The 26,071-nt window shown below is 32.0% G+C and overlaps 1 protein-coding gene across 1 annotated transcript in view; it reads right to left on the minus strand.

Annotated features, from left to right (window-relative positions):
• The window catches only part of LOC145261218 (nucleolar protein 9-like), a 41,731-nt gene that overhangs the window by 12,591 nt on the left and 3,069 nt on the right, over positions 1-26,071 (minus strand). The window contains exons 2-6 of the mRNA XM_080119611.1: positions 19,332-19,850; positions 14,647-14,745; positions 11,255-11,423; positions 10,276-10,465; positions 1,583-1,711 (exon numbers count right to left, since the gene is read on the minus strand). Coding sequence (XP_079975737.1) covers positions 1,583-1,711; positions 10,276-10,465; positions 11,255-11,423; positions 14,647-14,745; positions 19,332-19,850 — 1,106 coding nt within the window. The remainder of the gene's footprint in view (positions 1-1,582; positions 1,712-10,275; positions 10,466-11,254; positions 11,424-14,646; positions 14,746-19,331; positions 19,851-26,071) is intronic.

Below are 26,071 nucleotides of genomic sequence, written 5' to 3' on the forward strand. Positions count from 1 at the left end.
TCTAGACAAGTGCCGATTACATATACCAACTCCTAATATAAAAGGTATTTTCCGTGTATGCATGTATGTCTTTCTGTTCATCAGTCACAATTTTTTAATGTAATAAAGACATTGTGAAATTTGTCTCATTTCAGAATATCAAGAGATCTTAACTACATTTTTTAGATAATAAATTCCAAAAAAATAAAGCAGATGCCATAACCAGAAATGGAAACCGAAACCTTGAGATCTTCAATCTGATGTTCTATGAACTGAACTAAATAGATCTTAAAAAGATTACCATAACAAAATAATTATAGCCTTGATGTGAGGTCATAGATTTATGACTCAAGCTATGTTTCAAAATATTTATAAATATATATAATGCATCAACACATAGTTTTTAAATAATTTGTATAAATATTACACGTCTAGAAATGTCCCCCATATCATGAGCGGATTAACCAGACTAGCAAAAATATACGACCAGAGGGAGCATATATCTTTTAGTCTATTATATAAATTTTGTGTTAAACAAAAACATTTAGTAGAAAATATAAGTTTGTACAGTTAAAGTAAATATCAGTTCTGAGTAAATAAATATTGCCACGGTAGTTCTGTAACCAATATATAAGAACATAGCTGATCACTTTACTCATAATCAATATTTATGGTAAGTTCACACGTTTATATTTTTTCCTAGCAGGCTGTCTGGCGTTACCCAGTCATAAAATACAAGAGCACTTTAAGTTGATATACGCCTGTCAAGTTTCAATTTTTTTCAATTTTGACCCCTTAGCAGCTATTTTTACTCACTAAAACCCAAATCGAATTTATTCCACAGGTCCAAATCCCTTATACATCAAGTTTCAAGTATGTAAACCAAAAATTGACAGAGGAGTTTGGTAGAGACCATACCTCAGACAGACAGACAGACAAGGTCACTTATGTCAAACTCCCTCCCAAGAGAAAACAAAAAAATAAAGAAAAAGCTTTATGATGTACGTACCTGTAACAGAAAAAATATTGTACGCCAAAAACCAAGTAAATTGATCAAATAGTTTTATTTTTATAAATAAAATAATTTTTAACTGAATTTGAGTTGTTTTTCAATGCCTTCCTCCCCATGTCAAGAATAGTTTTCTAAAATCTTGAAAAACAATTTGGAATTATCTCCCTTGTCCTACAAATGACGCTGAGAGATTGTCATTTAGCAATAAAATTTAGGTTTTCATTTTTAAAGTAAAACTGCTTGATCAATTTATGTAATTTTTTATGTATATTTTTTCCCATCACAGTTGCATACACCATAAAGATTTTTTCCTTTAATTTTGGTACTGTTATTTTTTCATGATGAGGTGGGGGTGGGGGGCTTGCACCAAATATTTTAATACAAATCGGTTACCAATATATGGATAAATCAAAATAAATTGTTTTTGACTAATTTTCCAACTGTATTTTCTTCAAAATAATTTATGTCACCAATAGTAATGTTTACTGAAGAATGTTACAATTTTTTTTTTTTTTTACTTTTCTATTTTGTTATCCGTACCTCCCAAGTAGCGTTAGGTAGTCCTGTTAGTGGATAAGAAAGCAAACTTACCTTGACAATTTTCTTCTGTTTTATTCCTAATGATAGACATCTCTGCAGAAGACATTTGACCACGCCGATGTGCTTCATGGACAGCATGTCTTCAATGTAAGGAGTGATTTCATCAAAGACAAGATTAAACTGAATAAAAACAAACAGATAAAAAGAAGAACAACATTGTCAACCGTTTATGGAACAAGAAAGCGCAGAGTGACTATTGTGCTGTATGCATTCATTTTAAACGCATTCTTTAATTTGAAGATCTACTTTTTTTTATTATTATTTGTTTTTTTTTTCATGCAGAATAAGGCAAACTAAGTAAGGGGCTACTGTGATTAGGGGACAGATTTATAGTTGGATATCCTAAACGAGGAGCTGTACAGTAAAATGATTGTTCACATTACATTTAAATTTCTGCATGTTAGAATAAACAGGGAGGGAATTCCAAAGCTATGAGAATAAAAAAGTTTTACAGCATCTGGGGATCTCTACAGTGAAGAGATGAGACTTTACTACTAGTCAGGCTGGTTGGAGGTATTTACGTTGAGAGCGTACAAGTTCATTAAGTTCATTGGAGCACATTAAGTGGAATTACTTATAAAACAAGCTAAGGAATTTAATTTTGCAATGATGGGACAGGGAGTGGAGTTTGGCAGACAGTACAAGGTCTATTAGGTTAGAATCTGTTTTGAAAGAGAGAGAGAGAGAGAAAGAGACTAGTGATTGGTGAACCAGCCCAGATTCTCTATACATGTGCAAATTGTGGTTTTATAGAAAAATACAATATTGGCAAGTATGAGAAGTTTTCTAGCTTGTTTGGAGCTCAACTTAGCATTATTTTCTATGTATTTATTCTAATTCATGTTACCTGTGAATGTTAGGAATAAAGAGTTTGAACATTGTACTCAAGAAGTGTACTATCAGCAATAGCAATTAATAATTGGGGAGGTTTCTTATAATTGTTGCTTAGAAGGTATAAAGCAAAAACTGAAACAGAGAAAAACAGATTGACACAAATGAAAGACACATGAATCCAAAGCGAAAGAAATTGGACATTTTGTGCCAAAACAAATCGCCCAAAAGTAATGATCTAGAAAATATATATATATATATATATATATATATATATATAAATAAATAAATAAAAGTTTAATAGGCATTAAAATCTGATTAAAATTTATACTGCACATGTAAACAATCAAAGTGCTCCATTTTTTTTCTTACTGCAATGAGTGACTGCAACAATTCAATCATTTAGTTACAATTAAACTATTACTAGAGTCTTACCTCTTACAATCAGGAAAATAAAATAAATAACTACTTTAGTAAAGAAATGTTCACATCTTTTGAAACATCATATATGTGTGGCACTATTTCCTTGTGCCACTGTTTCTAACACACTCTGCAGCATGGACGGGTGGTAAATTGTCCATGAGCGTAGAGATACAAAGAAACCCCTTCCCATAATCCCCTTGCTATCTTTCTGTCTCTTTCCTGCACGACCACCATGATGTGAGGACGCATAGACTGTCTCTCCGTAAATGAGGGGGGGGGGCCACCCCCTCCCTCAACACTAGTTAGGGTAGGTTAGTTAGCTTCGAAAAGCCTATTGTAAAAATTAATTGTAAATTGTTTTTTTTGTAATATATATTGTATCTCTAATGTAAAATAAAATAGTTAGTTATACCTTTGTATATTACAATTGTGTCGCGTGTCATTTTTCTTGTGTCTGCCATGAATGCCTTCATAAATGTCTTAAGTCGAAAGGCGGCCCTGAGGACAAAGAAATGAAGATTCCCACCAGAATGCCACCAGGGTGAAGAGATCATCTTGAGAAAGGAAAGGAGCCACACCCAAAACCAACATCTCAGGTATGATTTTCTTCTTACTACACAGACCCTAATGACTGGCCCATCTTCATGTCTTCATGAGACCGCTTTAAGACATTTACTATAACACGTCTGTCGGTCACACCCCAGTGACCGGCTGATAGTGGTATAAATGTTGCCTTAAGACTCAGGATTGACCCTGGTTAATTACCAGACGGATCTCGTCGCATCTGTGTCGCAGTATAAATGATGCACTATGACCAAGACATATTGTTTCCCAGCATGGAAATAATTTCGACTCTTAAACCCACGGCACAACCAAAAAGAACGACCACTAGACGAATCGAATAAAAAAAAAATGGTCCACGGTCTTTAAAAACGGAAAAAACTATTATTTCTGGCAAAATTTTAAAAAAATGGCAGACCAGTACACACGCGCACAAAAAAAAAAAAAAAAAAAACGCACTCAAAAAAGAAAATTCAGAACCTGAACAAAAAATTGTCTTGCACCTACAAAAAAAAAAAAAAAAAAAAAAAAAAAAACAGTTTACAAAAGATCGGTTTAAAAAAAAAAAAAAAAAAAAAGAGTATTGAAAGTAACCCTTCGAAAAAAAAGTAAGAAATGTGTCCCACACACACAAAAAAAAAAAAAAACAGAGACGAGAAAAAAGTGTCTCTAGAATATGCAATATCTCTTTCTCTCTCACGCTTTCTCTCTTTCTGTCTCTCTCCGGATATATATCGATATGTGTGTATATCTATGCATCTTGTTATTACATGAAAGAAAAAAAAAAAGAAAAAAATCCTTCAAACACGAAGCTCGAAAAATAAATTTAAAAAAAAAAAAAGGAAATAAAATAAAGGATACCTAACATTTTTTATCTGATCTTTATTTCAGGTTTATAAAAATATAGGACTTTTTAAAAAATTCTTTTGACTTTGCAAGTGTTAGATTCAGATTTGAAAAAAATAGAACTTTTACATTACATTTTATTCCATGAACAGTTGATGTGTTTATTTTTCAGGTTAGGTAACAGTAAAGCTGAAAAATAAGGGGACATTTTTTTTTGAATTGATAATGTTTCTTTTATTGATGTTTTGTCTGTTTAAAAAGAAAAAAAATGTTACTGATAAAAAAAAAAAATTGGGGTTAGATAATATGAAAGTTTTGTGTTAGAATGTATTTTACAAAATTGTTCCAGATAAGATTGTTTTTCTATTTTCTTATTTTTTTTTTGAGCTCGTAGAAATGTTTAATGTCTACCTGTCACTCATTTTTTGAAACAATGGCCGCACATGGGAAAGAAGCGAAGATGACCTCGTCATGGTGTTTGTGAGGGTGTTGAGGGATGGGTGGGGGAACAATGCGACTTGCCTCTGTTTCTCTTCCTCTCTTTCTCCACCTCTCGTGTTGTCTACATAATAACGAATTGACTTGGAGTTTTTTAAATTTTTCTACCAGGTTTAAAGAACAAAATTATTTATGCTTCGTTTAATTACATTAAATGATGTCTTCAATTGGTTTTTATTAAAAATAAAAACTGAGACGATTATTCAAACAGCACTTAAAGTACTTTTTTGAAGTCTTCGAGTGTTTGGAAAAGCCAACTGTTACATGATTACGTTAATTTTTTAAGAGTTCTCTGAAATGTTCATAGTTTTTCTTAAAGAAAAATTACGCTATTACATTTCGAATATTCTCTGAATTTTTAATAATTTCTAAGGAAATATTGTTTGACTAACGAAAGAGATTTTCCTGAACTCTAGATGATTTTAAGGAAGAATTATTCGAGCAAATTCTTTAATTGAAGGTTTATTTGAAATTGGACCGTATGATAGGGGTCCCTGAAATATTGACTGAGGAGTATATACGTAAAATTGAATTAATTATTAAGAAAAAAAAAAAGATTTCCTCAGTCTAGAAAGATCTCTCTTTAATTGAAACTTTAATTTTTTCTAGCTGTTAACTATACAGAACTGGTCGTTAACTAATGTGACTCCCAGGTGTGGCGGGAGTTTATTAATTCGAAATAATCCTTGTGAGTGAGTTTAGGAAAAGAATTGCTTTTAAATGATAAAATAATTACTTTGGAAAATAAAGTTAATTAACGTGAAATGTTTCTGAATTCGAAATGACCTTGATAATGACCTATAAGAAGAAATGATTTTTAAGAATCAATTAAATAACTTTAAATGTACACTGACTTTTAAAAATAATAATTACGAAATGAAAAATTTGGGATGTTTCTGAATCTCATTGTGAAGGGTGAATTGATTCAAAATGAATTGTCTATGATCTTTTCGGAAGATTAATTTTAATAATGAACCAAATGTTTGGAATAATTTTTGAATTGTATTACGAAAAATGGGTATATTCGAAGTTTATGACCTTTTGAGAAGATTGGTTTTTATAATAATAAATGAATTACTTTGGAAAGAAGTTAACTAACATAAATTGATTTTACCGATGAACCAAAATACTTGAAATAATTTTTAAATTTTGGAATTAAATTTTAATGATCTTTTGTAAATCAAGTTTTGAAAAAAAATACACATACTTTTTAAATGTACCCTGAAATTTGGGAAAAAGTTAATTATGAATGTAATAACTGAAATGCGTTTGCATTGTGTAAACAAATTCTAATTGTGACCGAGGTGCTCTGAAATGATTTTTTAAAAGTGTTTTCTTTTTAAGAAAAAAAAAATTGTTAACACCCTATTTCATTGATTTAATGTATACCAGGTTTCTGAATTGTTTATTTTTGGAATTTTTTTCCCCCTAATTGAGTATTCTAACTCATGAAGGCTGAGTGCCCTTCTTAATTAATTCTTTATATAATTAATAAATATTCCGTGGTGGATAGTTTTTATTGGTCGCTCGGCGGCAGACTCCTTGCTCTAACAGAATTAATTGGATTAGAACCTCTGAAGACCAAGGTTTTACTAAATCCATATAGGTCGGCGTGATGAGGTCACGTAACCCCGACTTATCTAAAATACATTATACTGGTCGCTGAAGAGAGCGTAAGTCCAGTAACTGAAGTAATAACTTGGAATACATATAGGTCGGCGTGATGAGGTCACGTAACTCCGACTTGGTTAAAATACATTATACTGGTTGCTGAAGGGAGCGTAAATCCAGTTACGAAAATAATGTTATGCAGACTAAATTAAAAAACGTATAGGTCGGCGTGATAAACTCACGTAGAATCCGGCTTAGTGAAATACGTATAGGTCGGCGTGATAAACTCACGTAGAATCCGGCTTAGTGAAATACGTATAGGTCGGCGTGATAAACTCACGTAGAATCCGGCTTAGTGAAATACGTATAAGTCGGCGTGATAAACTCACGTAGAATCCGGCTTAGTCAAATACGTATAGGTCGGCGTGATAAACTCACGTAGAATCCGGCTTAGTCAAATACGTATAGGTCGGCGTGATAAACTCACGTAGAATCCGGCTTAGTGAAATACGTATAGGTCGGCGTGATAAACTCACGTAGAATCCGGCTTAGTGAAATACGTATAGGTCGGCGTGATAAACTCACGTACAATCCGGCTTAGTGAAATACGTATAGGTCGGCGTGATAAACTCACGTACAATCCGGCTTAGTGAAATACGTATAGGTCGGCGTGATAAACTCACGTACAATCCGGCTTAGTGAAATACGTATAGGTCGGCGTGATAAACTCACGTAGAATACGGCTTAGTGAAATACGTATAGGTCGGCGTGATAAACTCACGTACAATCCGGCTTAGTGAAATACGTATAGGTCGGCGTGATGAACTCACGTAAAATCCGGCTTTGTTAAAAAATATTATAATGGTTGCTTAAGAAAGTGTAAATCCAGTAACTGAAATCATGAGGTCATTGCCTCGATGGAGGGCGAGGATGATTACCCTCTCTGGTATTTGAAGCAGTATACCAGTCTACCAGGAGCCTGGTGGAAAAAAATAACTTGCTTCACTGAGTTCCTGATGGAACGTAGAGCATGGAGACATTGATTGCTGACGGCCGGTTGACGCACCATTCACGGAAAATTAGGGACTTCTGAAATTTATGAATACTCATAAATTTCGGATAGCATAGGGAGGGATGTGGCACTATTTCCTTGTGCCACTGTTTCTAACACACTCTGCAGCATGGACGGGTGGTAAATTGTCCATGAGCGTAGAGATACAAAGAAACCCCTTCCCATAATCCCCTTGCTATCTTTCTGTCTCTTTCCTGCACGACCACCATGATGTGAGGACGCATAGACTGTCTCTCCGTAAATGAGGGGGGGGGGCCACCCCCTCCCTCAACACTAGTTAGGGTAGGTTAGTTAGCTTCGAAAAGCCTATTGTAAAAATTAATTGTAAATTGTTTTTTTTGTAATATATATTGTATCTCTAATGTAAAATAAAATAGTTAGTTATACCTTTGTATATTACAATTGTGTCGCGTGTCATTTTTCTTGTGTCTGCCATGAATGCCTTCATAAATGTCTTAAGTCGAAAGGCGGCCCTGAGGACAAAGAAATGAAGATTCCCACCAGAATGCCACCAGGGTGAAGAGATCATCTTGAGAAAGGAAAGGAGCCACACCCAAAACCAACATCTCAGGTATGATTTTCTTCTTACTACACAGACCCTAATGACTGGCCCATCTTCATGTCTTCATGAGACCGCTTTAAGACATTTACTATAACACGTCTGTCGGTCACACCCCAGTGACCGGCTGATAGTGGTATATATGTATAGATTTTTGGTACTTCTGTATATACCAACCTGCGCTTCCCACAATTTTTTTTTAGGTGTGCTTGACCGCTGATGGAAATTATCAGAAGTGGCCAATTGCGAAATGTTAAACTGCTAGGAGAAAATTATAATGATAAACAAGAAAAACATTGAAATACAAAAATAAAATTACAAACATGCATCTAACCCTAACCTATGCCATTAAAATTAATATTTTATTTCTTCTAAGTTATAAAAAAGTAACCTCGATAGATTTGTATTAGCTAAAAACATACAGCGCGTTTGTTACAAATTGAGGAACACTCAACCAACCTTTTCTGGTTATTTTCATCAGCTGCCGAACGATCCCGAACCAACTTTGTGGAAATCGGAGGTTAGTAAATGCAGAAACACCAAATTTTTTAAATAGAAATTGTAAACAAACAAAAAAAAAATAATGCAATTTTAAAATAAATAGTATCATTTATTAATATATATTTTTCCATATTTATAAGTGAAGACATTCAATATTTTAAAATATTTTCTTCAGAGAAAGACTCAATATTTCTTTTTCTTCCTTTTCCACATATGTACAACACATCGCCCATACTTGATTTTTATCTTACCAGACAATTTCTATCTCAACAAGAGGCTTGCCCCTTCCCTACTTTTTCGAAATTAATACCAAGCAAAGGAAGAAAATAAAAATAAAAAAAACAAACACCAAGTCTTGCTCCGAAGATATTTTTAAATATCAACTCTTAGCTTACAAATATATAAAAATATATATAATAAAAATAATAATGATTTTATTCATTTTAAAAGTGCATACTTTTTGGTTTTTAGTCTCTTAAAATAAAAATAACTAATTTAGTATATTTTACTATATATACAACAACTCAGAGACACTTTGCCATTTTTTTTTTTCTATCACCAATTATCAAGGCCAAGAGTCACTCCAGGATAGTGCTTAATAAGAGTAAAATAATAGCTAGTTGAAAGGTGAACACTCTTGAGAGAATTGAAAGCAATTAATAAAATGAGCTAAGTTTGATTACTTATGGGGACAATACATAACAAGAATGTGTTCATATTTGATTTGAAAAAAGTACTTTCACGGCGATGTGCTCCACAAATTAGATGTGTCAGCTGTGTGAAAATTTTGCCTGACTCTAGGCGCATGAAGAAAGATAGCAAAGATATTTTTCCATTGATAGGAAAGCGATGCAATCACAAAGACAATTTTCATACAAAAATTAATGAAATTCTTTGGGAATGGTTCAGCTTTTGTTACTTTATGCAATCTTCAGAGAACACAAATCTCAGCAATTGTGCAGAAGAATTTAAAAAAATTAAAAAAAAAAAAGAAACAGCTATGAACAAAACAAATTGTCAATAAATAACTGTTGCCAAACACAAGAAAATTTATTTCTACCAACCTTGGGGATTAACAAGGTAGAATCTTGTTATTTTTTGTGCAATCACAAGAGTTCACTTATGCAAATGTGTATTGTTTTGCATGGGCGAATTCTCCTTAATGAGATAAAAATAAAAAAGTAAAAACTTTCCTCCTGGGAAGACAGTAAAATTGATATGACGAGTTGGGACCACATTCAGCAAAAAAAAAAAAAAAAAAAAAAAAAATGAAGTTGATGTTGTTTGTGTCAGGTTATTCCATTGATTTATGTGTTTTGGAGAATTGGTTAATACAGTTCTAGAGTAGAAAACTTTTGATTTTGTTTTCAACTTTCATTACTATATTAATGGTTTTATCGGAATCACATGCATTACCATGTAACCAATTTGGATTTTATTCTTTAGAGTGACTGCAATACACAGAGAAATAAATGATTACAAAGTAACATATTTAAAATATTAATTTATTCAATTCTACAATCACCATCTTGTTTGGTTGCAGCACACATTCCTAGAACTTTACATTACCACCCACCCCTTATGAAAATAAGGTGCATCTACATCCAATTACCTGTTTCCTAATGTCTTACAGACTACCTTAATTGACTGACCAATTAAAAATCTCCAGATTAACAGATGATCTCATTCAAACTTCATATTTCTCAATCTCTTTACTAGCACAAAACATTAGTTTGAACAGTTCATGTAATAAAGAAGAATAAATCATTGAATAAATCTTACCATGTGTTTGCTAGAACATCTATCGATGACATGTTGTAAGACATAGTTTGAGTGCTTATGAACAGCATATGCAATTAATCTGTTCTGAAATGAACTTTCATACCAAGCCAAGAAAATTTCTTCGGAACAATGTTCAAGCAAAAGCTGAACTAAATAAGTCGCATAAACGTCCATCATCAAATTTGGTAATCTGGAATAATAAAACAAAAATATACTATTTAACATGATCAACAATGCTTTTCATTTGAGTTAGAGATGTGGATGATTATACAAATTTAGGTGCTATTGGGAGCTCAAAATGGCAGAATAAAAGGAGGCCAATTTTTTTTACTCAAGAGACTTATTTTGGAAGCCACGTCATTAATGTGTGTTTTGTTGGTGAAAAAAAAAAGGACCATGTAAAAAGTGAACACTGTTGTCATTAGTGAAGAAAAAATTATGTAGCTTGAGTGTGTGTTCTTTCAACTTGAAATAATGAAATAATTTACATGACTGTAATAGGAATTAATTAAATACATCTTTCAGTCACGTAAATTATAAATATATTGTTCACAAACATATATAACTTTTTGATGATCAAATGTGTACGACATATTCATTGATTAAACATTCTGAAAATATGTTAAAAATGACAAAAATGTTTTATTTTATAAGCAAATCAATCTACCATTGAAAAAATATTTAATAGGTAATATTAAGCATTAGAAGCAAAAGCAACAGCAGTCAACAGTTTAAAAACTGAATTCTGTATTGTTAATCGGTACAAAACTTTGAAAGAAACAAAAGCAGCTGATCTCCTCACTACCTTTTCTCTTTACTTTCTTATTTGTTCCTCTCCTCTCACCCTCTATTATTCATACCGCGAATTAGACGAACACACATATGTTCACTTATATGAGCTTAGCCAAATTTTCAACATATGCATAGACATTAATTTTGATTTTTTTTTTAAATAACGAATAAGTGTTTAACAAAATACCTGTTGCTGTCAGTAAGATGTGTATTTGAATCAACGGGAGGAACATCAAAGAAACCACATGAACGAATCATTTTCTTACAGAGTTTCTCCCCTTTGTCTTGTCTTAACTGGAATGTAAGCTTTAGGATCAGTTGTATTACCGGATTTGAATTTTTCAGGCAAATATATTCTGAAATTATAATGGAGGATAACATAAAATGATTATATCAGAATTTCAGGTATTTAAAGTTATGATTTTTGAATTTCTGGCTTTTCTTTTTTTTTTTTTTTTAAGAGTGACAATTAAATAAAACAAAATAAAACATCAAATCTACGAACAAGGAAAAGAATTGCAAAAATTTTAAATAAAAAATTCTACAAAAAAACAAAAAATTTCTATATTATATTAAAATAAATTGTGTGACCACTTGTGTGTCTGTATTTCACACGTCAACATAACTTACTACTAATTAATTATTTATTAATAATAAAAGCATTGCAATCGTGTGAAATACTAAAACAAACTTTTTTAAAAAATACTACATAAAAAAAATGAATTACAAACTTAGGTTCTTATGCTAAATAGAGACCACATTTGGCATATCCCGGACAGGTTATGTAAAACTGGCAGAAGGTGTCGAAATGCTTATCCAATGAAACTGCAGCAACCAAAAATGGCAAATAGTATCTTTTATTTATTTTTTTTTTTTTTTACAGCATCTTATTTTTTTGTTAGGTTAGGTGTTGTTAGATGAAAATATAGAATATTTCACCCTCCTTCCCATGTTAAGAATAGCTTTCTCAGTAATAATGTTATTATTTCAACACAGTAGAGGAGAATCCATAAACTGCACAAGTACCTTTCTTTCATCAAAATTACCATTACAAACAATTGACATTGTTTTCGGTAAAAAAAAAAAAAAGATTAGAAAAAACATGAAAGTATCATTCAGCACCTACCAACCGTTTATATAGCCTGTTTAGAATGTCAATGATGACGTAGTCAGTATTCAGCATAAATATCAAAATTTAAATCTACCAGAATGCATTTTTGTTTATTAATAATTAAGTTGGTAATTTTAATCTTTTTTCAATAGTTGAAAAAAAAATAAAAATAAAAACTAAATTACTTTGTGATCCTTAAAAATTTTAAAGAAATTTAGAAGCATTTAAACTTAGTTCCCTCACAAGAGCAGAATTAGACACAAAGTCGGTTTTTAATATGGGGAAAATCCAGTTCGCCAAAAAGGAGGCAAAAATTAAAATTGCCTCAGCCTAGAAGAAGCTACATTACCAGTTGAGTTTGTTTGCCACTGTGTTTGTGTAAAGCCTAGCATCCACATCACTTGACCAATTGTCACCAAACTTGGTTAAAATATCAGTCATGGTCTCACAAAACTGATTTAATTTTGAGATATCTAGGTCAAATATCAAGAAAAAGGTGAAAGTTACACTTTTTGGCAATAACTTTGGTTATCTTTATTGTAGAGACCTGCTATCTGGACTATAAATAATGACCTTCTCCTTAAAAAGTTTTTCCTCAGTCCAAATTTTGACAACATTTGAATTTCTGTTTTTCCCCAATTTAATGTATGGATCTGATGTTCTTTGATAACAATATCCACGATACAAAATTTCAGTCTGATCAGATGAGTTTTAGTTATCAACGTTTCCATGGCATAACTTTAGGAACATGGAGAAATAAAGTGCAGATAGACTTTGGACTATACTTAGATTGTCAGGTAATTGTATTTACAAAGTGCCCTTAACCAAGTATTAATTATATTAATTAAGTCTTTTTCTTTTTTACTATTAGCTCAACTGAAAAACCTCAGAGCACAGATTATCGTTGAAGTTGTGAGGTCATTCTGTTTGTTCATTCCTGCTGGTGGGGTTAATGAAGCATCCATAGAACAAAAAGAAATGAATGTGAGATTAAGATAATGTCAACATTATACCAAAAAAAAAAAAAAAAAAAAGTAAGCAATAAAAAAAATCATTTCTATTTTCAAGTCATTTTTTAAACAAAACTTTTTTATTTTAGAAATCACTCCAAACAAGGCATGAAGCTACTTGATGTAAGGAGCTAAAAAGTAAATAAAGTGCCATTTCAAGGTCAAAAACTAGCCAACAATAAATGTAATATGAATGGACATATTCCAACCCAGAAAACATTAGTTCTTTCCATTTTGTCAGAAACATTGCTCATGGAAGGACTAAAGTAAGAATTACAAGATTGTCGAAAATAAACCCAAGGTTCACTTTCTACATAGTTTTTCTTCTGCAAAAGAAGAAACTTCAGGAAATGCTAAAATTCCCCAACTTAAAAAACAAAAACAAAATAAAAACAAGTTTCATTTTTAGTCTTATGAAATATGGTAATCTCAATAAAGAAATTGGCTACATGGCATATCATTATAAGAAGCAATGTCATGCATAACCATTTGCAGAAATGTACAAACTTTTGTATACGGTCCTCACAAAGCAAAATAGGAGCTAATACGTTTCTGACAAAAGGTGTTATCCCACTCAACAACAATTGCCAACCCAAAGATAGTGTGACATGGATTTATTTTCTTTCACCTTCTCTTCTTATTCTGGATGTGTTGTCATCTTTCACACATTGGTGATTGCCGAAGTGGTGCCCTGGCTTGCAAGTATAAAAATAAAATGAAAAACAAAATCACACTCAAGACTTTCTGTAAATATTAGTTGGACTGTGTGCATGTCACATGATCGAGAGAAACTACCTTCTAAGCGCTAACGTCCATATTTTAATTTTTCTATCAAGGCAGATTTGTCAGTTGATGTATTTCCCAGAGCTCTCTCAATGTAGTCTAAGCTACAATCAGCTTTCAACGGAGTCAAACTTGCAACTGTCTTCAACTGTCACATTCAAGACCCTGCCCCCAACTTGTTCTTAACTGTCCTAAAATTCATGACCACACCAAAAACTGCTCATAAAACTCTAGTTATATATCTGGCCTTTTTATTCTTGTCATCTGACATACCTTGATTACAACCCCATCTCAGCTCCTCTTTGTGTGTATTGGTGAACTATTTCCTATGATTTATCTCTTTTCATTGACCCCATTTCCTATACTTTTGTTTATTCAACAAACCTATTTCCTCTTTGTTTTTGTTATACCTATTCATCTTTTCTCTTTTCTTCTTAACACTCAGAAGGTGGGAGACAACATCGATAGTATCACACGTTACCTTTCAGCTAATAATAAACTTTTTTTTTTAATCTTCCATGTTTTACAAGAGAGTAAAGAAAAAAATTTGTAACATTATCATTCGAACTTTTATTATTGTTATTGAACAAAACGATGTATCTTTCTCTGGACACAATCCTTTTTAGCATCATAAAGCATAAAAATAATAAAATAAGAAAAGAAACTCATACTCACCTGAGAAATTGGGAGATTTGATAATCAACTTGGATATAGTAAAAAATTGTTTATGAAATGTTTCATCTGGCTTGGATTTGTGAAGTTTAACTTTATTGTCTGGAGTTAAAAGAAAAAAAATACATTCAAAATGCCATATTATACATGTTTTCATCTCAAAAATGTACATAGTTTAAAATTTATTGAACAGAAATGAATGCAAAACTTAATGCCAGATGACAGAGGAGTTACTTCCCTTGAAGTAACTTTCAAGATATGAAGACTAAGGCAGACAGAGTAACTAGAGGTGTTAAGTAGATATACTACTGAACTTCCAGAGGGTGTAAAAACCATATGCACAGACATTAATTTCATATTGGTAGCAGAGAGTAAAGATCTATGATGGTCCACAGCAGTCAAGATAGTTATAGGCAGCCAATTCAGGAACCAGTTGTGAACACCGTTGACCAGTGGACCGGAGATAGATTTGATGTCAGCTTTAATAATAACAACTAGGGCTGTGACAACAGAACATACTTTTCATTCTTTTAACTCTCGGGTATATATCCAATACAGTTAAACACACTTAATCAACTGAGAACCACATCTATCTATATAAAAACATAAGATATTAACGGATATATACTCAAGAGTCAAAACAATGAAAAGAATATAGTGTTGTCACAACCCTAGTAACCACATCTTCAGTTGGCATCCTGAGCATCTTTGCCAAACTTGGAGTAGTTCTAGTTACATGGATGAATTATGTTGCAGCGTGGTTGAACCAATAAAGTCTCCTCTTTAAAAGTGTTTGGTTAAGGTGGATAATCCTGCATTGCATCCAGATTTGTGTATTGGAGGCAAAATGGTGTCAGTGAACCTGTAGAATTTGGATGATCCTTCTCTACTGTTGCAAAACCTGATCAATAGTTGCAGATCTCTATACATCTTGCACACTTGAACTATTAACTTGATTTAGTTTCTTTAAAGGATCATCTTATGAAACCATTGTAAATATATCTTGTAGATCCTTCAAGATTGGTCACCAGCGATGAACTGTTTTTACTGCATATTTCGGGTTTCAAATGTCATGCTACACATCACATAAATATTACAATCTAAATGAAATAAAAGTAACAATTTAAGGTTAATTAAGCAAGAAGAAGAAAATGGAATTTTCCAGCAGGGGTCAAGAGTTAGAGATACATGTCAGGATATAACATCACAGACAGGAAATTCGAAATGAGACATGGTGATAGAGATTATATTTACATAATATTTCTCTCAGTTTGTCTGTCTATTCTACTTTTTCTCAGAAACTACAGGACTGATCTAGCTGAAATTTTATATTGACTTTTCTAAAAGTGCCGCAAACCAAGTACTATTGCAACAGAGCACATATGAACACCTATGAAAATAGTAGCAGCAGCCAAAGGATGGATGGCAAGCTATTTTATGAGCAACAGGAGCAGTGTTTGAATGCATATGAAAATTGGCAAGTGTGCTCAGGCTTGCATTTGAAGAAAAAGAAAAAAAAAGGGGCACTACGTGGTTGGGCAGAAACAAAGTCGATGCTGAAGGAGATGGACGTGTAAAGATAAATACCAGAATAGTTTGGCTGCTATGCAGATGGACGTATAAGAAATAGTTGTCTACAACCGGCGTGTAGTGGAGCAGAAATCAGAGATTTTTAAGCTAGTGTCGAGACAGGGAGAAAGAAAAACGGTAACAAACGACATGTGTAAAAAAGAAAGAAAAGCCGAATCAGGTTTTTTTATTTTTGTTTGTTTGTAACTGCGACCGTATCTACATTACATTATAATTATTTTTGATGCCATGGCTAGGCCTTTTATCATAAAAGGGTCAATATGAAGAAAAAAAAAAAACTAAACATTACCACGAAAAATGCAGTTGGAAAAGAAGGGCATAAAAAAAAATCAGGTTGAGAGTGGACAAGTTGAAAAAAAAAGAAAAAGATATTGCACAAACCAGTGAATCACTTGTTCGCTCTTTTTCTTATTGCCTGCTCTCTTTTGAATTTTTCTCTGGTTTTGTCAGATTTTCTTGTTTTGTAGGGATGGTGGGTTTACCATCAATGTTGTTTTAGTGTAAAAATGTTAGAGGTCGATTATGCATTATTATAAGTGATATTATTTCATACTCATTTTAACATAGCAAATAGCTAGTTTTGTTTTAGCGAAAGATTTGGAATGAACCATTTTGACTAGAACATATTTTTATAAGTTTGTGTTTAGACTGTTTAAGTGGTATCTCGAGTTTCATTGTTATGAATTACTAAAGTTTTAAAATTTGAAAAACTTTGCTGGAGGTTTTACAAGACTGGAATAAATGTTTAAACTTATGTGATAATGTGTGAAAAAGTAAATATAAGTACTAAAGTAAGTACTAAACTATAAAAATATGTCTGACTTTATTTCTATAAAGAGCAGTAATTTTGTTCTAAGCTTATGGGTCATTTATAATTGACTATTAATCCTGCCATTGTGAAAAATGATTATTAAATATGAAGACATTGAATTTTTAAAAAGTTTTTTAATAAGAAACTGGAAAAAAAAAAAAAACTTGGTCATTTTTAGCACAGACCATACTGAGCGATTTATAAATAATTTTGATTTATTTGCAAGGTTTTTAACCATATGTGATGCTTTTGTTTGCTGGTATTTTGCTACTTTGATTCAGATAAATACGGAACACTGAAATATTAAAATTTTAAGTAGTTTTAATTTTGAAATAAAAGCAAGCAAAGCTATATGACGGTCAGGTAGAACACTTGACATGAAGGAAATTATTCTTTGAAACTGAAACTCTTCATGATAAGGAGATGCAGAAGCTTGCATTGCAGCTATGGTAAAGATAAATGCCCACTAAACATTTGGGGTGCTCACAATTCTCATTATAGAGATGGAGAATGTAAACAGCAATGGATTTTTTTCTGTAGACAGTCTGAAAGTTGTTGACAGAATTCGGACATGAAACCAAATTTCCAGGGTATGCAGTGTAACCTAGTCATTAGAAGTTAGTGACTGGACATTTGATGTGCCAGTTTACGAACAGAGAAGCTTAGAGAATAGCAGAAATTAGAGAGTAGTTAGTGAAGAAAGAGTGCTTGTATTAGATAAAACTGTCTATGCTTAATGATAAGGTCAAACTGTATTGTGGTACGAAAAGGATAAAATGCAATAATTGTTGTATAATGTTGGGGGTATGTATAATGTTTCTGGCTTGTTGAGTCAGGTGTCCACTGTAATTATCTTGAATAATCTCGTCAAAAGTGACTAGAGAAAAAAAATGGGCCAAAATTGTTGTGAATAATCCTGCTAAACAGGGGCTGAGCGTAAAGAAAAAAGAAAAAGGGTCATGGATTAAACAAGTGGTTAGATTAACTAGTGTCCTCTCAAATAATCTTCTTAAGAATAACTGAGCAATAAAGGAACAATGAGTCATGGACTAGAAGAAAGTTATGAGTATTAGTTTACTCAAAGATTTCTGGGGAGGGGAGTTTTGACCACAGAAAAACTATTTGGGCAGTTAGCGTAAAAATCTTTCAAAAGAGCAAGGAGAGATATTAGTTTTAGGAAAGTGAGAAGGAACTGAAAGTTGATGTAAGAGAATAAGAAACAAAGCTGCGGGAAAAAACTTACACCAAAAATATATAAAAGTATCAATATATCTTGGAACACAATATTATAACATATGTGCTATGAAAACTGTTAATATGCAAGAAACTGACTTATTACTAAAATAAAAATATCCTGTTTCAGTTTGGTGAATTTAGAGACTCAAGACCAATAAACAAAGACTATGCAAACTCTGATTTGGTCTTGTAATGATCTGATTGGCTTTGTAAAATATTTTTAGCATTTGAAACTGTATTCTTGCACAATCAAGCTGAAACAATTTAACACTGAAAATCAAAGAAAAAAAAACAACATATCTTCACTATTTAAACAGTTCACTGCCCCCCCCCATTCACCGTATTAAAACATGGTCTTTAAATATTTGGAAGAATATGTTGGAATTCCTTTATTTTTACAAATGAAAAAAAGAAATAAATAAGGAAAGAAATTTCTGACAGGAAAAAGTATAAAATGGAAATATACTGGCGTTTTTATTTAGATTTAATTATTCATGTTTTATTGTGAGAACTTTTGAGTTTTCTTTTATTGTTTTCTTTTATTATCTCAGCCAGGTTTAATTAAATCCCTGTAAAGAATTTTTTTTCTGGAAGGGAAGGTGTGTAACAGAGCGCATAATGAGCACGTATGAAAATATCAGCAGCAGCCAAAAGGATAGATGGCAAGTGATTGTATGAGTAGCAGGAGCAGCATTTGGATGTGTATGCAAATTAACAAGTGTGCTCAGGCTCGTGTCTGAAGAAAAAGAAAATAAAGGTCACCACGTGGTCAAGGAGAAACAAAGTTGCTGCAGAAGAAGATAGACGTGTAAAGGTGAAGGTGAGAATGGGTTGGCTTTTGCGAAGAAAGAGTATGGTCAAAAAAGATGGACCTATATATTTGGTTACCATTTATTTTTTTCGCCATAACAAGTATTTTCTAAAATTAGATTTTTATTTGGCATATTTATCAGAGAGCATTATGTTAAGAAGAACAAAACTAGCGCAAGGTGCAGACCTTCCAAAATTGCAAAAAGATGAATGAAAAAGAAGAAAAAAAAAGCAAACTTACTTTCTGCTTTCTTATGATGTATGACAGTGATGTTGTTATCTACCGGTATATTCGCAAGAACTTGTAAAACAGCACGCACAATATGCGTTGCATAAGTATCTTTTATCATTTCGTCAAAATGTTCTTCGATGAACGAACAAAATCCCAAAAACATTTTACGTGGACATGTCACAGCACCCGACTTCTTTGACCGTTTTGCAGATGTGATGCTCACCTTCTCACCAGATTCTTCCATTTTATTCTCTTCACTATCGTTTCCTTCCTCGTTTACCGAAAGGGTGGCAATATCAAGGTCAAAAGTCATAGGAAAACAAAGGACGAGATTGTGGAACACATGACTGGCATAAGCATCTGTACAGACTTCCATCCAATCTGAAACAAATGCTTTCCAAAGCATGTAGAGGTGTTTCGGACGTGCAAATTTCAACATCTCTTCAATATTGTAGCTCAGGACTTTGTGTTGACAGACAACAAGAGCTTCACTTCGAAGCTGCCGAAACACATTAGTAAAAAATACATCTGAAAAATAAAAGAAGGATACGCTAAAATATACTATAGTTTTATTATATATTAGTGATGGGGATGATTCCAATATTTTTCCCCAATACCAATACAATTACCAATTCTGTACTAAATTCTCAACACCAATGCAATTACTGATTCCGATTCTTCATAAATCTCTAAATATTTAACTATAAATACATGTTAAATGTGCATACATTTTCTCAAATGTAAAAATACATTTGCAGGGATGATTTATCAATTTTTGTTTTACTGGGTGTTTAAAATCAATAAATATTTACTATTTTAACATTACTACCAACAGTGGAAGATTATGTTTTAAACAAAATCACATAAACAAAGATAATTAAAAGAATCGTTTTTGGAATTGGAATACAGACACAGATTTTTTTTGATTCGGATTCCAATAACCAGAAATTTCCAATTATTTTGATTCTCGATTCCGGCTCTGATTAATTGTCCCAACAGTATTATATTACCATACTAAAACTATAGGTTTCAGAACTAGTAATTTAAGAAATTTTGTTTTAATTTTTGAGATGAGGACTGATAATTTGCATTATTCGGACTACTATTCTTATCTTGAGTATTATTTTCACCGTCTTCAGGCATATCTTATTGAACTTGGGAGTCTTTCTGTTGAACTCAAGAATGTGCATGTAAATGTTGAACAGAACTCTTTATTTAATCCACACTGGTCAGTATGACTGGGTAAAAGTCCTAAGTAATTTGCAATTATATTTTTAGTATTACCCACACTGAGGATTACACCTACAACCTCTAAAAGAGTGTCACATAGAACTGAATTTTTACTTACTACTTTATTTGTTAAGCTACGGGTCCTGACAGAAACGTTGTGAGAATAACACTCAAGATGAGAACAGTAGTATGAATAATCCAAATAATTCAAACTAGGAAAAAAATATCAAGTGTCTCATTAATTCTGAATTAAAATTTAAACCCTCCATATAATAATACACTAAAGCATTTCGTGTTCATGTGTACATTATCATCGTTCACATACATTAATAAATGAGATTGTTCAATCAGTAAAAACAGTGATTAGTGATTAAGGGAAAAAGGTTTCATACCTCTTAAAATTAATTGTTCAAAAATCGAATTCTGTTGCCCTGTTGATTAAAACAGTACAAATTTATATATATATATATATATATATATATATATATATATATATATATATATATAAAAAATGATATTTGTTTTATTGATCTGAAGAATATATAACTGACAATTATTTTATTTTATACTTAGAAGATAGAATTAATGTTGGAACGATTACTTGAGAATCAGAAAACAATCAGAACTTTATGCATCAAAATCAGAAACATTTTAGTCTTATTTCGGATTCCAAAAATGATTCTTTATACATTTTTCTTGAGAATGAAAAAAAAAATTAAACAAACACAATGTATCTATTTATTAAAATACTGTTTATTTACAATATAAGACTTTGTACAAGACCATAGGTTAGAAATCCCATTTCCAGATTTAACTTTCAGAGTCTAATTTAATTTTTTTTTTTATTGGTAAATATTTTATAGTTTACGTTCACATATTTCCTTATCAAACCTTTTGAAATACTCAATGTTTGCACACCTAGTTGAATATTAAAATGCTGTAACAATTATTTTTGTTATTGTGCTGGCACCACCTTAACGCTGGCTGTTGTCTGGTCAGGTTATCTCATATATAAATGTATAAAATAAATGAAATAATGTTTTGCTGTATTTTTCAGTTTTAAATTCTTTGAACCTAATGTTTATTTCCCTTTGGAATTCAATCAATTTTCAATAGCTATTTTCACTAAACTCAGGTGATAATGACACAAATAAATAAATATGAAAAAAGACACAAGAAAAATATAGATTAAAATCTCACAATTAATATATAAAATCTTGGATACAATACATAACTATAATACATTGAGAATTTTGTCAAATTAAAAAAGAGATTATATCTACATTTAAAAACAGCCTAATACCCCACAAAATTAGATTCTACTTTTTTTTAGGCTATTATGTGTGAACACACTAAAAAAAAAAAAATATATATATATTATTTTAGAATTTAGAGTTAGTTGTGCATACAGATTTACTCTATTTCTGGGTCATTCTTACTTTTTATGGCAGTTAACTAATTTTTTTACCACTAGCTCCAAGTCTGACTGGCAAAATCACAACTACATGTAATACCTTTATTTTCTGTATTACCACCAGGACTTAGGGTTAGTAGTAGGAAGGGGGCAGGTTTTTTATGACTTAATGACATATTTTATGCTAAAATTTGATCAGGAGCATTAATATGACCAAAATTTAAAACAAACAAAATTGGTTACATGTCTTTAAAATGCTGCTTGGTCCAAAAGCGATGAAAATTTTAAGTCATTTATTTATTTTTGTGCAGGGGGTGGTAGTCTACCATTTTAAGCAATTATACTTATATTTACAACCTTGCCAGTTGGACTGATAGTGGTACAAGAAATTTTAGTGGATATCCCTAAAAAGTTAGAATGACCTGGAAATGATTATACATGAAACTGATCTCCCACTCTAAATCCTAAAATAATTGGTGTTTTTTTCCCTTTCTGCTAAGATTTTCAAGGTGTTCACATTAAATCACCTAAAAAAAGTAAAATTTCATTTCTGAGGGGTGATTTAGCTGAGTGTTATTCTACAAATTTACCATTATTATTATTGTTATTATCTGTATCTTATTTTTAAAGGAAAACAAATCAATCTACTACAGTCTACTGTTCTCCTTCGGTCCAAGACTTAGTTACTTATATTCTCTCTATTCTTCTTCGACTGTGCTTAACCACGCCTCTTAGAGTAAAGTTGCAGCCCTTTCTTTAGATACTAGCACCCAAATACATGTAATTGACTCGGTTTCTCAAATTATAAAGAAGGTAGCAGCACATATAGTTTATATCTCATTCCCTTTCACTGACTGTCACTTTCCTGACCTGTCTCTTAGATTGCAAGGATCAGCAAGCCACATTTCTTGATCTATTCCTGACTACATTTCCCGAGGGACTTGGGAACACTGATCACGGTGTGATATTAGTAGATATCACTTAATTTTTTACCCCAAGCTGAAGAGCCATTCCTCAAAAAGATAAGATACAGTATTCCCTCACTATTCACAGAGGTTATATTTTTTATACCACCCCCAGTTCCCTTACAAATTGCGAAAAAAAAAAACCCTGTAAATATTGCATGCAGTTTTAAAACGTCTATGTATGAGATTGGGGAGCATTTAGTACTGTATACAAAAACTTTCTAAAAGCACTCTTACTCATTAAGACAGCAATAATAATATTGCATACAGTTATGCATTTCACTAATGTAGTAACGATAATGTAAACACATTTTAATTTTGTATTTTAATCAAAAAGAAACAGAAGTTCACGAGGACAGTAACATAGTATAGTTTACCCATATTGTATTATTGAATCCCAAGAGCACACCAGAGATGTCCCATGGAGTAAATTTTTTTCTCTCTGCAGAGTCAACCGAATGGATGAAAGAAAGCTTTGCTTTCTTCAATGTTTCACTTTTAATCTGTGCAGCTACTACTGCGCAAATGCAAAGTGTTTCACTGATTGAGCCTCCCTAAGATACAAAATTCTACAGTGTCCCCTGTTTGTCTCAGTGACAATGTGCTTGAAGTAAATAAGAGTAAAAAAAAACATATCTGTTATACTGACACTAGTAATAACCGACTAAATCTTTACAATTAGTTAAAAAAATTTAAATGGTTTTTGATAGAGGGAAAGCACAGAAAAGTTACACCACGACCATTCAGAATAGTTTTCTAAACAGTAACATTATTATTTAGAAACTTATTCTTACCATCAAGAGGAAGCTTTATTAACTATTGTTTCTATACCGTCTTTTTATTTTGCATACCAATTGTCAACTATTTTCAATTGTTTATGAAAATCTTCAAATAGCATTTTGCCAAATAACGATCAACTAATGCAAATCAGCTTTGTTTTAAAAGAAATAAATCTTTGTCTCCAATTTTCAATCAATTACAAGGAAGACATCTAAGAAAAGAATATTTAGAAAGATCTGTTCGTGTAATATACTCTGCTGCCCAGTATATTTTTGACATTTGCGAAAATATATGCAGATATTATATGTATTTTATAGTAATTTAGAAATTTAAAAAATCTCTCATTAGCATCATACTATGCTGGCATGTTTCGTCGTTAATTAGGTACGGGCAAAAATGGGCCGACAAAAATAGGGGGACCTAGTTTTGGAAGCCGATTTATCATAATTTTTTTGTAGGTTTCTGACTACTTTTTGATTGTATTTGAAAGATTAAGGACTAAATTTAATTTCCAAAAGGAAAAAAATATTTGTACATGTGAAAAAAAAAAAAGTTATGAAAAAATGTTTTCATGGCTAGCTACTCAATTCAGCAAAATTTTGGAGTTAAATAAATTCATTATAAAAATCCTTTAAAAGATAAATTAGTTTTCTGGGTCTAATATAATATATAGATAATTAGTAAAGTCCTAAGATATTGAATTAAATAAATAAAAAAAAAAAACACCTTGCTTGTACAAAACCTACATTAATTAGCCACCAAACCGAGTGATTTTTCCGTTCGCAAAACGCGGCAAACTAAAATTTTGTATACATGGAATGCACGAAGGTCCAAAATTTCAGGCAGTGATGTCTTTTTTTTCTTTTCTTTTTTTTTTTTTTTTTACACAGTGATCACCACTTATCAAGGCCCGGAAGCCACTCAGGGATAAGGGTTATTACAAGTACATTATGTTAGTGTGGAGATTTGATGAAGTGTTTACTTAAGGGGGCGGTTCATTAGGAATTTGTTAACATTGGACTTGAAGACATCCAAGTTGTAGTCCGGTGGGAAGCAGGCAGACGGAACAGAGTTCCACAGGCATGCAGTTCTAAGAAAGAAGCTTTGTTCATGGAATCCACGTTTTGATTTAGGCACAGATAAAGAGTGGGGGAAATTTTTCACAGTGGATTCGGCTAGACGGGTGTTTTTCGTGAAAGATTGGCGAGGGGGGACCAGAGATTGGAGTTCAGATGAGCACCTGCCATGGAAATAACGATAAAACAAGGATAGGCTCGCAACGTCTCTTCTGTGGGAGAGAGGTTGCAGGGTAGAGAAAAGGGCATTCCCCACTAAGCCTATTTTGTACTCTGTCAAGGCAGGATAGGCTATTTTTTGCAGCTCCTGCCCAGATATGGCAACAGTATTCCATCCTTGGACGTACTTGGCTTTTATATAGATAGAGAATTGCATTAGTAGTGAGATATCTTCTGGAGCGGTAGAAGAATCCCACCATCTTTCCAGCGACCTTGGCAACAGACTTGATGTACGTGTTCCATTTCAGATCAAGAGTAAAGGTCAAACCCAGAAGCTTGTCAAAACACGGGGCCTCTCCCAGACAAGAGCCATCCATCACAATTGATGCCAGATGGGGATCAGAGCATTGATGATGTAAGGATAGGAGTTTGGTTTTGGATGCATTAAAGGTAACCAGCCACATCTTCCCCCACTGAACCACGCGCTCGAAATCAGAGGAGAGAGAATCAGAGAGAATTCATGTAATTAAAAGGGAGGAAGGGGTGTGATATTTTTTTTTCCTAGATGTGCATCCATATGTTCCTATTCTGAACGTTTGTATAAATTTTTCCATTTTTTAATTTAATTATTTTTCTATGTTCCTGTTTTTAGATTAATTTTTTTTTTTAATTATTGTTCAATATTATATAAAAAATGTTACGCCGAAAGTTTCGCATTCTTGCGAGCAAGGAAATTATTAAAATCTTACATATAAAAATTATGCAAAACCTGTAATTTTAAAAAAAAAAAGTAGAAATAATATTTTTTGTAATTATAATTTTTTTTTTGTAAAAATATTAAAGAAACAATTCTTAATTACAAGGTAATATCGATAGTTCAAGAAATTCATTTTTCTCAGAGTTATATCAAATTCATTAATATGGACTTTAGGGGCTTTTTTCGTAAAGTCCCTGTAAAAATTATTTTATTTTTATTGTTACAAATTACAATGCTTTATTTATATAAAAAAAGCAAAAATAAATTCTTGCATTTTTTTATTTACTACTGAAAACCATAACTTTAGTAAAGGTATTTTTTGTTAAAACAAAATAATACATTTCCACTAAGATTTAAATAAAATTAAT

This window comes from Euprymna scolopes, chromosome 1 (assembly GCF_053919585.1).
Source record: "Euprymna scolopes isolate OS-2025 chromosome 1, ASM5391958v1, whole genome shotgun sequence".
In the NCBI taxonomy this organism is placed as follows: Eukaryota; Metazoa; Mollusca; class Cephalopoda; order Sepiida; family Sepiolidae; genus Euprymna; species Euprymna scolopes.